Source organism: Chrysemys picta, chromosome 6, assembly GCF_011386835.1.
Source record: "Chrysemys picta bellii isolate R12L10 chromosome 6, ASM1138683v2, whole genome shotgun sequence".
Taxonomy (NCBI): domain Eukaryota; kingdom Metazoa; phylum Chordata; order Testudines; family Emydidae; genus Chrysemys; species Chrysemys picta.
This window is the reverse complement of record NC_088796.1, coordinates 111,321,235-111,335,083: the sequence shown is the minus strand read 5'-3', so window position 1 is coordinate 111,335,083 and position 13,849 is coordinate 111,321,235. Positions and strand designations below refer to the sequence as shown.

Sequence of the window (13,849 nt, the reverse complement as noted above, 5' to 3'; positions counted from 1 at the left end):
GTCCAAAAAGCTTGTCTTACAGAGTGGGGCAAAGTGCTAAGCATAACAGCTTTAACTACGGTGCCTGTGTCATTGGCGTGTATTATAGAGCCTAGAGACCCCATTGTACAGGCTATAGTACAAACATAAAACAGAAGGGAGTCCCTGCCCCCAAAGAGTTTACAATCTTAACACCTAAATTAATGCTCAATCAGTATTAACAGAGTCAATTATCACACGAGCTGGAGGATAGTGGACCCTTGCAGCGGAGCTCCCAGGGAGGGGGCACAGAGCCTCAGTGTGGATGAACCTGGCCTCTCCTAGCTCTTATTCCACAAGATGCATATGCAGGATCATTTGCAATTTTCAGAAAGTGGGGTAAGTGAAGATAGGATTATAACAGGATTCTGCAGGGCCCATAGCCTTAACTATAGCACTCGGTACTATACATGGAGTTGGGGAGGAAGCAAATCCCCAAACCAGCAGGCAGTTAACAAATCAATACCTGGCAAACCTGCAGTAAACAAGACACCAATACATTTAATAATGATGCTTTTACCCACTGTTTGACCAGAGCCCAGAAATAGCTTTAGGTAGAGCACAGGATTCTGAGTGCAACAGCAGTGTCTAACTTTTCCTTTTAACGGTTGGATTCTTAGACACCCAGAGTTGTTGCGTTGTCATGCTCTGCTGCTGATTTGGCTGAAGCAGCACCCTGTGAGTCTTTATGGCAACTGTAAATGAACGCAGCTCCCGGCCTCCCCTCCATATCCGAAAAGAAAACCCTATGAAGTGACTTTTATTAGCCAAGGACACATGTTGGAGGCCTCAACATGTCCGCACTGTGCCCACTGGGGGGTGCCGTGTCACACGAGCAGCAGGGCCCTGCCGGACGGGTGGGGGCGCCGTGCCCCCCTGCAGGGAGGGCGCTGTGCTGAAGCGGGCGCAGAAGGGTGGGCAGGGCAGACGCTGCTCACCCCGTGCCCATGTGCCCCGCACCCCGGCGGGGCGGCGCAGGCAGGAGCCTGCCACATGCACCCAGCAGCAGAGGCGCCTCCCTCGGAGCCCACGTGCGCCAGCCGGACTAGTCCGCGCCCCGCGGCGGCCGCCAGGGGCTCCCGGGGGGCAGAGGCTGAGCGGGGGGACTCTCCCCTCCGCCGGGGCCCGGGCGGGAGCCCGCAGCGCCTCTTACCTTCACGGCCGGGGCGGCCGCGGCTGCAGCCATGTTTGCTAGAGGAAGGACGAGGAGGCGGTCCCGGCTCGGCTCGGCCCTGCCCTCCCAGGCTAGCGCCGGCCGGGGGCTGCAGTCGGCGGAACGAGCCCCGCCCCCTGCTGCGAGGAGGCAGCCGCAGCCTCTGAGCAGCGCCGCCTCCCTGCTCCCTTAGCGGCTCCGCACTGCGCCGCCCCTCCACCCCAGTCTGCGCAGGGTGCGGGGCTAGCCCGGTGGGGTGGCTGCATCCTGGTAGGAGTGGGCGCAACGCCGCCACGCAGGGTAGTGGGTGCTACCACCTCTCAGGGCTCCCCCACTCTGGCCACGTGCTTCCCCCGAGGGCCACAGGAGCCCGCCGGCTGCTCCCCAATGGGGCGCTGTGAAAACCTGCCCCTGGCACTCTATCTGCATCCCCAGAGCGAGCAGACGCAGGCTGGCCTCGGCCAGGGCAGGAGTACCAAGCCCTAGTGTACAAAAATGAGCCAGGCCTCCCCCCAGTCAGATTAGTTTACACATTACATTTTAAGGGTGTTTTTAAAAATCGCCTTCCGGTGTTGGGGTGATGGGGGTTTGTGTTTTCAAGCTTTTCTTCACAAGCATGAAGGCTACAAACTTACCGTTAAAAAGAAAAAGAAAAAGAAAGCAACAAGCTGAAATTCTCAGAGAACAACCCAATTTCTGTACTTTCACAAAAGCACTAAATATCACAAGACTAGTGACTGAGCGTTGGCAACACTGTTGATATTTTCCAGGAGAGAAACAACACTGTCCTGAAAAAAATGTGTCAGTCATCTTGTTCTTATTCAAAGGGAAAAAGCATGAAACAGTTATGTTATTATTCAGGACTGGACTGTTCCTCGCCTGGAAAATGTGTAAGGAAAGGGTGCCCTGTTCCATTTGAGGACACAGATTCTGGAGGATAGATGTTTCACAGAATTACTATAAACATTGCAGTGTGCAGAACAAGCCAAGAAGATGCCGTGACATTATTGACATGAACTGGGACCGTATAGATCATTGTTGCAACCAAGGTCCTGTAGTGGCACCAAATCTTGTATAAAGGGGTCAAATAAGGTGTCTAAGACAAGGTTCTGGTCCTGGTTTGCTGGTTATAATTATGCTATCTGTGTGCATGTATCATTTTTGTATTTAAAGTTATAAGTATTGGCTCTATACTGTCTGTATTTCAAATTTATGCTATGCTTCTGGGTGACACCCCAGACAAGTTGGTGTCAGCTCTGCCTAGCCTGCTTGATGGCCCATTAAGGATCATCAGCTATACAACTGACCCACTGAGAGAAGGTAGACACACCTTGTGACTCAGTAAGGTATGCAGGGACCTGCCTATGGGCAGAACTCTAAGGTTTTTCTATGCCATGTGCTGGATAGCGTGTTCTTGGGACAAAGAAAGCAGAGACCACATGGCAAGAGATTATAAAAGGCGGATGCCTCATCTCCATCTGGTCTTCAATCCTGCTTCTTACCTCTGGAGGGACTTTGCTACAAACGGAAGCTCTACACAAAGGACTGATGACCTATCCCAGCTGTGGATGTACTCCAGAGACTTGATTTGAACCTGCAGTTTTTCTATCGCTGCTACAAGCCTGAACCAAGAACTTTGCCGTTACTATATGTAATTGATTCCATCTAACCAATTCTAGCTCTCATCTATATATTTTTTCCTTGTATGAATAAACCTTTAGATTTTAGATTCTAAAGGATTGGCAACAGCGTGATTTGTGGGCAAGATCTGATTTGTATATTGACCTGGGTCTGGGGCTTGGTCCTTTGGGATTGAGAGAACCTCTTTTCTTTTACTGGGGTATTAGTTTTCATAACTGTTTGTCCCCATAACGAGTGATACTGAGAAACTGGAGTGTCTAAGGGAATTGCTTGTGTGACTTGCGGTTAGCCAGTGGGGTAAAACCAAAGTCCTCTCTGTCTGGCTGGTTTGGTTTGCCTTAGAGGTGGAAAAACACCAGCCTTGGGCTGTAACTACCCTGCTTTAAGCAATTTGTCCTGAATTGGCACTTTCAGTTGGGTCCCGCCAGAACCAGCATTGTTACAGATGTACAATGTGTTCACAAGAGAAAGTGGAGCAGATAAATATTTTGATCAAAATGTTTGAGGATTATTGGCCCTGGTACGTGATGTGAAACAAAATAGCAGTGTTGTGTACTGACCAAACTTCCAGGCCTGGAATGCTACATTTCATAAATGTGCAAATCAGACTGTTTTAGGTAGAATCCACAACAATGTCATTTCAAACTCACACATAAGAACGGCCATACTGGGTCAGACCAAAGATCCATCTAGCCCAGTATCCTGTCTTCTGACAGTGGCAAATGCCAGGTGCCCCAGAGGGAATTAACAGAACAGGTAATCATCAAGCGATCCATTCCGTCGCCCATTCCAGCTTCTGGCAAACAGAGACCAGGGACACCATCCCTGCCCATCCTGGCTAATAGCCATTGATGGACCTATCCTCCATGAACTTATCTAGTTCTTTTTTGAACCCTGTTACAGTGTTGGCCTTCACAACATCCTCTGGTAAAGAGTTCACACAACGCACAGTCAACCTGTGGAACTCCTGTCTGACCCAGTATGGCTGTTTGTACATTCTTATGTGTAGGTTTGAAATTACATTGTTGCGGATTCTATCTAAAACAGTCTGATTTGCACACAGCTCTCCTTTTTGCTCAAGCACAGTAAGAGATTTTCTTCTTAACCTAGCAGACCACAGTAACCATTACCCAAGACAGTCATATTTTAAAAGTTTGAGGAGTTGGAACCAAGATAACTAGCCTTGGAAGACACCTGGGAGATCAAAGAAGTTAGCCAGGTGAAACCTGAACTCAGCTGAACTGTCCACAAGGGGACTGAAGATCTTCAATTTGCATCTAGTGGCAGTGCTTACCTGATGTGAGCCAGAAGAGAAAAACATGTGCTACACATTATTAATAAATCAGCTGGCAGCCTACCCCAGAATGGAAGTAACTGGTGATGCTCTGCCCATCTCTTCTTCCCTCTCCCTCCCACTATTTGCTGCCCCAAGAACACGTCATTGTTAGGTGGTATGCTCATGGCATCAGGCTAGAACCTCAGCTGTAGATGAGGACCCTTCTGCACAGCAGAGAAGAATGCATGAAAACATGCCCTTTTCATTACCCCAATCCTGGGGCCATTTTATGCCAGGCCTGTCCCCTGTTGTTGGTAAAAGCAGCCTGCACCATCTGCCAAGGAGCCATTGTGACAAACAAGGTACACCTCTATCCCGATATAATGCAACCCGATATAACCCGAATTCGGATATAACGCGGTAAAGCAGCGCTCCGGAGGGGCAGAGCTGCGCACTCTGGTGGATCAAACCAAGTTCGATATAACACGGTTTCACCTATAACACAGTAAGATTTTTTGGCTCCCGAGGACAGCGTTATATCGAGGTAGAGGTGTAATTCAACCAATGCCAACTAGGACCGGCTCCAGGGTTTTTGCTGCCCCAAGCGGCGGGAAAAAAAAAAAAGCCGCAATTGCGATCGGTGGCACTCCGGCGGCAGCTCCACCGCGCCACTTTCTTCTTCGAGAGGAACCCGCCGCCGAATTGCCACCGAACAGCCTGACGTGCCGCCCCTTCCCCTTGGCTGCTCCAAACACCTGCTTGCTGGGCTGGTGCCTGGAGCCGGCCCTGATGCCAACTCTGGGACATTCATCTGGTTACAGTGGGTGGCATATACTACAATGGTTCTTCCCTCCTCTTCTCTTTTACAGTGGGATCAGGACATCAAATGTAAATAAATCAATCATCTTTCTTCTCCCCCTTCTTCTTAACCCTCTTCCACCTTAAATTAGCTGTATGTCCTAAAACTTAAGCAGATTATAATGTTTTAGAATTCTGATTTTCATTTATTAAAAAGAAATGTTGTTGACACTGGATGCATAGCTACAGAAAATGTGATCTGAATGAACTTAGAAGTGATCTGATGCATATATACATTTGTGTAGTCAAAACAGATTTTTCTGTAGCTATGTATCCAGTGTCATCTAAAATTAAGAAGAAAGAGGAGGGAAATTGATAAATGATTGATTAAGTATTATTTACAGGATCCAAATAGCAGAAACAGCACACTAAACACAATGTTTATTAGGTAGGAAGATCTGTTCATAGAAGTTCATATCACATATAAAAAAGTCAAAGGGCACCATCTAAAAGTGCAGGTACTAAACTGCATCAAAAACAGGACTGTCCTGTAAGCAAAAATAAAATAAATTCTGTCTCTCTCATCCTCAACTCTAAGGATGAAATTCTGACTCCATTGAAGTCAGTGGGAAAACTGCCATTTCACCTTTAGAATGTAGTGGAGAAAAACATTTTCACAAGGAAACATCTCCATTTCAAGATAACACGTGTTTATGATAAATAGGGAGAAAAATATTTTCAAAGTTAACTATTGCCAAACTGCAAATAGATAGTAATCACTATCCTGCAGGTGGCAGTATATTTGCATGCTATTGATATTAAAACACTGTATGAGTGACTGAAAGAAAGAGACAGAAAGTAGTTTCCTATTTTAGTAGTTGGAAAGAGCTAACCATAGAAGTATACTTCAGTAATCAGTATAAAAGTCAATAGCTTCACATTAACTGTAGACAGTTCCTTGCGGCAGTGACTGTACCTTTCTCTGTGGTTGTACAGCACCATGCATTACTATGGGACTCAGAAAATGAGGGTGCACCAACACAATGTGGTTTACAGGAGATGAATGGCTTCAGAAAAAGGAATCCCATTTTTGACTCCCAAGTGCCATTTTCTTTTCTGAATAGAATGATCTCAGACGTCGTGGGACAAATTTTGTCCTCAGATATGCTTATGGATGACATTCACCCCTGGTGCGGTGGCCAGGGCAAATCCTTCTGCACTACTTAAGCCCCCGGTAGGAGCAGCACAGTGGATAAGAGTACTAGTGCCTATATAACCCTATGTATGGCAGAAAGGCTCTCCATGCTGGGCCTCCATAGGCCAGGATAGAATTCCATAAAGCAGTTTGACCCAAAGAAATGGTACCCACAGAATCCATGTTTAGGCCCAGTGGCCCCAGCACCCACCGAGGAGCTGTTTGCTATTCTTGTCAATAAATTGGAATAGTAGATGTACAACAGGCCCAGTCCCAGTCTATGGTTTGCAAGGTCAGCCTCACCTCCCTAACACTTCTGTGCACCATCAGCCTAGATCTTGATTGTTTGGGATTTATAAGGGTAGAATGGATTTCATCCGTGCAGTGGAGCAACTCCTACTGAAATCAATAGGAGGTAAACATGAGTATCTAAATGCAAAATTTGGTCCCAGGAGTGCAAATTTTTGTCTAAGTTGCATCTGTAAAATACAGTACCAGATAGAGAACATGCCCTAACCATTTGGGCCTCACCCAGACCACATATAATGTGACATACTTGCAATGTTTTCCCCAGAAATTGAAATCAGGGTGGGTGTTGACTGATGAGGGGTGAGACTGTTAGGGCGAAGGTGGGCTGTATGGCACCATAGTAAACACTGAAAAATGTTTCACAACCATTTTATTAGATTTAACTCATGTTTTTAAATTATCACACAAATTAAAGTTGGCTACACAAGCCTCCTATGAAGCACTAGATCTATATCCTCCTTGGTTTCTTCTTGTCATTTTGTACAACTCTTTTAAGGAACTTCTCAAATGCACTGCATTCATTTTTGGTGGCTTCTCATGTGTCCGGTACTTCCAGTCCTTCATGATATGCTCATGCAGCACTTAGACCTGATTATTAGTGATTTCAGCTCTAGTGGTCACTTAACAAAACAAAAGACTCTCTATGGAGCCTAATAAGCTCTCTCTTTAAATAGTGGAGAGGAGTAAGTCAAACAGAGCCTGTGACTCTTAGGCACAGCACACACCACCAAGCAATACGCCTGTTATCCCTCCACCCCCATCACTGGGATCTGCCATCCAAACCCCTTGCTTAGTGAGAGCAGTTCAGCTGAGGGTGACCAGCGCTTAATTTGTAATGAAAGAGGCGCCAGGGCTCAAGCAAGATTTTTACTTTCATAACTGATGCAGGAAGCCCAGGGGTCCTGGGGCTATGAACTGCCAAGCCTAGAGGTGCCGGGGCTCAGCCCTGGCAAAAATTAAGCACTGAGGATGACCCCCTCAGTCAGGACAGGCTAAGTACAGTTCTGCTGCCCTTTACTCATACAATAAGGATAACAACATTTCATGACCCCAACAATCAATACTAAAATTATTTGTAACCCAACACCAGCCAAAATTGGTCACTTGGGCAACACAGCTCTGTCTATACCTAGGCAAAATAGGTGAGCATGAAAATACAGTCTGGTCTTGAAGCCTTCCCTCTCCCCCTCCCCCCCCCCCCACTCATCCCTAGCTGTTAGGGGAGAGCTCATTCAGACCTTGCTTACAAATCATAATTTGAAATTATAATGTGCCAACATTGTCAGAAAAAACAACAGCTGTATGAAGAAGCTAGATCTGCCGCTGAGAATTGGACCCAGGACCTTACAGCGTTATGTAAGAACCCTTCCAAAAAAAGGCAAAAAGGAACTTCCTTCTGACCAAGACAGTAGATTCGCCTCAGCTGGAAGTTGATCATCTACCTTCCAGCACTGTACTTCCTTGTGCCTTCAATCTGTGTTAGAGGTCTTTATATGGAGCTAGTAAGTGCAAAATAGATATTGCTAAACCTTTCATTTTAGTAAAAACTGGATTGTATTTATGTCATCTGAATTTTAGGTCACCTGAAATGAGTTAAAATGAAAAGTAGCTGAGTCTAGTAAAGCTAAACTCTAGTTCTTGTTTCAATGCAGCAGTCATAATACTGCATTTGGTAAATGAAAGCAATGGGATTTTTCTCATTCTCCAGTGACAGCTAAATTCAAAGTGTGAGTTATCAAGGATAGTATTCAGATTTACCTTTATCCTTCATTGAATGGAATCTAGTTATGAATCATCTGGCAAAAATGCTTGGGGTAGAATTACTAGTGTTTAATTATTCACAGAAAAAAATACCACAGTTGTATTGCAGTATTCATTTTTTAGGATATGCACACACACAATCTTTCTTCTGTAAATGTGAAGACTTACCTTTTACTGTAATCTATCTATTTTAGATATTTTCAACACACCTGTCACTGTGACGTCTAAGCACTGAATATACAAATTAAAGATCTCATCCTGCTCCCATTTCAAGTCAGTGGCAAAATTCCCACTGAGTTCATCTGAACAGGATTAGTTCCTAGAGTAACATTAATATTGTCCAAAGGGATATCCACTTTCCTTCAGAGTACAACTCTGCGTGTTTCTTGTGTAAATCTGAGCATGTCACGATGATCGGAAAACTCTACTTACAATGTTTCTGTAGTAAGTGACATTGTCTGCACTTGAGAAGGATTATAGGTAAAAAATACACAAGTGGAGAAGCTGAGTTGTGCACACCTAAAACATCTAATTCAGTGGTTCTCAACCAGGGGTCCAGGGCCCCCTGAGGGGCCTCAAGCAGGTTTCAGGGGGTTCGCCAAGCAGGGCCAGTGTTAGACTCATTGGGGCCCAGGGCAGAAAGCTGAAGCCCCACTGCATGGGGCTGAAGCCCGGGGCCCTGAACCTCACCACCGGGGGCTGAAACCAAAGCCTGAGCAACTTAGCTTCGTGGGGGTCCCTGTGGCATGGGGCCCTGGGCAGTTGTCCTGCTTTCTACCCCCTAATGCTGGCCCTGGCTTTCATAAGCAGAAAACCAGTTGTTGTGGCACAGGTGGGCCGTGGAGTTTTTATAGCATGTTTGGGGGTGGGCGGGGGGTGCTCAAAAAGAAAAAGGTTGAGAACCCCTGCTCTAATTAATGCATCCATATGACAAAGTATCCCATCATTGCTGAGCTACTGTTTTGACACATTCCAGAGAGTGGATGGATACTCACAGTCAGAACTACAAAAACCAGCTGAAATATTGATCTTCATGAAAACTAATACCAAGTACCTTTAAATTTAAAACTGTGACTATATGTTGTTAGCAGTTTTATTTAATAAAAGTAAAAGAAACTGTAATAATACCAAAATTGACATTTCTTTTTTGGTTCATCTTTCAGATCAACAAATCTCTAATACAATTACAGTACTTTTATAAGACTGAGTTAGAAATACTGCTTTTGTTTCTTGCTCAGTTGCACAGCTGCTGATGTGGTGTTAAATCATGAAAATAATCCCATGAGTGTGGCAGGAAACTTCATGAATTTCAATTTGTGGTGTTTCCTTCATAGCAGCTGGTTGAGGCAGGGCATGCCTCCTCTCATTTTTGGATGCAGGGCCGGCTCCAGGCACCAGCTTACCAAGCAGGTGCTTGGGGCGCCACTCCAGAGAGGGGCGGCAGGTCCAGCTATTCGGCGGCAATTCGGCGGACGGTCCCTCACTCCCGCTTGGAGCGAAGGACCTCCCGCCGAATTGCCGCCGCAGATCGCGATCACGGTTGGGTTTTTTTTTTTTTTTTTGCGCTGCTTGGGGCGGCAAAAACCTTGGAGCCGGCCCTGTTTGGATGACCCCAAATTTGTGGGGAAACTACCTGAGTTTCTTTCACATAGGAAGTACATTCCCTAGACCTATGTCAGATTCTGTGTTCGATAGTGCAGTCTACACACAGACATAGGATCAACCTTAATGTGTGATTTGCTTGATTGATGTATGGGACAAAACATATACACTGACACTTACATGATATACGTATGATGCATGCATCACATTAGGAGAAATATATATATTTCATTTGCTTTGACTGAGAGACAAGTATATTTTGCAAAATGAATGAAAAATAGGTACTCCATCTGTTCCACAGATTTCAGTTATATCAGTAAAAATTCAACAATGGAGCTACTCTGGACTGAGACCAAATGATTTCAGTGGAATTACTGCAGATTTATACCAATATAACTGAGACCAGGATCTGACTCATATATTAGAAATCTCTCAGAAAGCGATGGAGTTGAGATCCTGTTGTTTTGTATGGACCTTTCATTATCTTCCCCCCCCCACTAATTTAACTCTATTAATACATATATTCAGATTCTCAACTAGCATAAATCAACCTCAATTTACACCAGCTAAGAATCTGGCTCATAATATACAAATTTCTGAGATTTCAGAGGGATCTTTTATTTACTCATTCATGGGTAACAAGATTGGTTTGTGAATTAAATATTTTAAAATGTGCATCTACTGCATCTGTTCCTGGTAGGAAAATGTTTTTGGTAACTCTGGTTTAAATAGGTAAAAATTAAAATGTCGTCAGGAGTGGAAAATGGAATCTCATTCGATGACAGTTCATCAGTAGGTTGTAATCTTGAAGTTCTAAACCTAACATTTATCATTGTGGGCTGCTTCACCTGTCACACAGCTGTGTTTTGAAGATGTAGTCAGCTCTCCGCAGCAGCCACGTTCAATTAGGAGCGGGCACTTCAAAAAATATGAAAGCAACATGTTTCAGGACGACCATATATTATCAAAAAAAGCACCATTTATGGGATTACTAAAGAGGTTATAATTTTTGTTCAGTCTTTATTTATGACATCACAGAACCCCTTGAAACAAAATTATAGCCTTGCATTTTCCCCAGAGGGAGCTCTTTGTTCTTCAGATTGTAAACGATGGGATGTAAATCAATTTATCTGAATAATAATAAGCAAGAGTTTTTCAATGAAATCTCATGTCAGTTTTACAAAAGTAGAAGAAATACACAATGCTTTTTTTTCTCTACTTCTCCCCAATATGTAAGGGTTGGGGGATGGGTAGGAATGGTTTGGCAAATGACTAACATTTTCATTATTTAAATTATAATTTTATGATGCATAAAAGCTTGATTTTCACTTACACTAGGCTACTTTACGCCTCTCTAGCAATGCAAAAGGGCATTAAAGTAGGAGTAAACTCTATTTACACCAGTTTTAAAGCCCTTTACACTGTTAAATGTAAAGGGTAAAGAGGCCTAGGGTAAGTGAGACGCAAGAGCTGAGCTACTTTTACAGTGAGAGTGTGTGTGTGTACAGTATATACCCAAATATGTCACTTGGAACTCTGAAAATCAGGCCTTGTAAGGCAGGGGTGAGGAATCTTCTTTGTATCAGGGGCCATTGAACCACCGAAAAAAACAATGGTGGGCCACGCACATTCAACTCACCTGCCCAGGGGGGCGCAGGGGCTTCCATCCCGCGAAGGGGTGAGCCAACACTTGTGGGGGAAAGCCCCAAGACTCGGAGCCGCGAGTGCCGGCTCGCTCCGCTGCGGGGGGGAGCCCCGAGTCTCAGCGCACCCCCCTCTGCAGGTGAGTTGAATGTGTGTGGCTCGTGGGCTGGATGAAAATGAGTAAGGGCCTGGACCCAGTCCATGGGCCGTTAGTTCCCCACCCCTGTTGTAAGGGGTCTGAAATTGGGGGTCTCCAGTACTGAGCCCTCCAAAATCACTAATCACTTTTGAAATCTTGGCCATGCACTTCTGTGCGGGTGTGCAGCACTGTACAGCTATACTGTATATGTAAATGTCTGTGGGAACAAAGATTAACCTCTGTTCTCAAAGAGGCTAATCCACTACACTGCAAAACTGGTTTAGAGGTGTGGTCTAATGGTCTGAGTGCAGCCTAGGAGGCAGGAACTCCTGAGTTCTAATCTCATTTTTGACTGACTTACTTTGTGGCCTTGGGCCACAAACTCTCTCCCTCAGTTTCTCCACGTGTCAAATGATGAGGAGGATAATAACATTTACCTGTTTCAGTGGGGTGGGCAGATTAGTTAGCAAACTTTTGTAAAATGCTTTGAAGATGAAAAGCACTAAGTATTATTACATCTTTACCAAAAGATGCTGAAGAGATGTAATTGTCCTGATTACACACATCAGGACTTTGCATTGCTTATGCTAAAGCTAGTTCAAAGCAAGAAGATTCATATTACAAAAATATTTAAGAAAAAGACACAGTCAAGTCAAACTGACAACTTTAGCATTGACTCATGTACATCTTGACATTAGCAGACTCCTACCTTGGACTGTTTAAAAACTTTCAATGTTTATTCTCCCCTTCATGCAGAATTTATGTTGAGACTGATGAGACTTAGGTACACATGCCAAAGGGAGAACCGACTCCACATTCTTGTAGCACTGAGAACAGGGGAGAAAAAAAGAAAATACACATGATTTATTGTGTATTCTACTATGTACAAACCTGTGTGCGTAAAGTACTTATTAACTCCTTGTCTTCAGCTGTGTGCTAAAAACAACGGCTATTGCTCAATCCTGAAAGATGCTGAGCATTCTCAACCTCCACTGACTTCAAACTCTCAGAACATGGAGCTGAAGTCCCAATGTTTTCTTGCATCTGAAGAAGTGAGGTTCTTACCCACGAAAGCTTATGCTCCCAATACTTCTGTTAGTCTCAAAGGTGCCACAGGACCCTCTTTTGCTTTTTACAATGTTTTCTTGGACTATTTGATTGACTCAAATGGGAAGTCAGGACACTCAGCATTGCACAGAATCAGGCACCTGGGTCAGGCTTAAATTCAGATTTGAAATATCTTTTCAGAAATGCTACTATCATGGCAAATTTTCAAGGGGCTGAGATAAGAAGCACACTCAAGAGTTTCATATGTCAAGATGTAAAGTTGAGGAAAACTCACCCTCCCACTTAAGACAGAGCTACTAATGTTGAAGATCGCTAAATGTTACGAATAGTTTAATAGCACTGTAGCCTGGAAGCCAGAAAGGAAATATATTGGAAATGATCCTGTATGCCACCAGTCCCCGATGGGTAGAGGGCAAAACTAAACACAACTAGAGAATTATGTTTTCTTGTGTTGGCCAAAATAGTAACCATGTTTGATTAAGAACAAGTAATAATATAGCACCTTTCACACTGAAGCGCTGTGACATTGCCCCGGGTACAATCTGGACTGTTAAACAGCTGAGTCACCTCAGTTCTCCAGCCTGGGGTGCCTTTTACACTGCTTCGCTGTGAGAGCAACTACTCCTGGTCTGCTCACACACAAGCCTCCCGCATGTAAATTACTCCCAGCTATGCTGGCTGAGTGCTATGGCCAGCCACTCTTGAATTACACTGCAGAGCAACACCAGAAAACTCCTGGTGCCAGACTTTCCTTAGAAATGTGCATCTTGTACTGCCCAGCCCTCTCGTGGACAACACAAGCTCATATAAAGTCTGTCATTTTATTAATAGAAAATGATATGCATAAACCATGTTATCTCAAATGGAGTTTCTCAAACACTTCAATCCAAGCACACTGATTTAGATAAATCAATAAAACAAGGTTATTAACTACAGAAAGAAAGATTTTAAGTCATTACAAGTAATGAGTCATAAAAGTCAGAATTGATTACAAGAAAACAAAAGTAAAACACAACTAATGCCTAACTTAACAAGCTAAGTGGATTCAAAGCAAAAGTCTCTCTCACCACATGCTTCAGCAGTCTGAGGGTGTCGACACTGCCCATGTTACAGCACAGCTGTGGCAGCACTGTGCCGTGGGCAGTGTACACATGCTTTATCGCCAGGGGAGAGCTATCTTGGGAATAAAAAAACCCACCCTGAACTCATCTCCCTCTATCCAACCCCCCCGCCCCCTTACCACTC

At 44.5% G+C, this 13,849-nt stretch overlaps 1 protein-coding gene and 1 long non-coding RNA gene across 13 annotated transcripts in view; both read right to left on the bottom strand.

The window, feature by feature from the left end:
* MTAP (methylthioadenosine phosphorylase) overlaps positions 1-1,584 on the bottom strand; it is a 70,772-nt gene extending 69,188 nt beyond the window's left edge. Inside the window, exon 1 of the mRNA XM_005294735.5 lies at positions 1,172-1,584. Within this exon, the coding sequence (XP_005294792.1) occupies positions 1,172-1,204 (33 nt within the window). The 5' untranslated portion in view covers positions 1,205-1,584. The remainder of the gene's footprint in view (positions 1-1,171) is intronic.
* Positions 1,585-9,228: 7,644 nt separating this feature from the next.
* The window catches only part of LOC101945653 (uncharacterized), a 100,894-nt gene continuing 96,273 nt past the window's right edge, over positions 9,229-13,849 (bottom strand). For 11 of the 12 annotated variants that reach the window (XR_010588686.1, XR_010588682.1, XR_010588683.1 and 8 more), the window contains 2 exons: positions 12,246-12,363; positions 9,229-10,671 (listed from right to left, as the gene is read on the bottom strand). This is a non-coding gene — a long non-coding RNA (uncharacterized LOC101945653). Of the gene's footprint in view, positions 10,672-10,697; positions 10,884-12,245; positions 12,364-13,849 lie in introns of those variants that run through there. The other variant, XR_010588692.1, reaches the window with a different exon arrangement.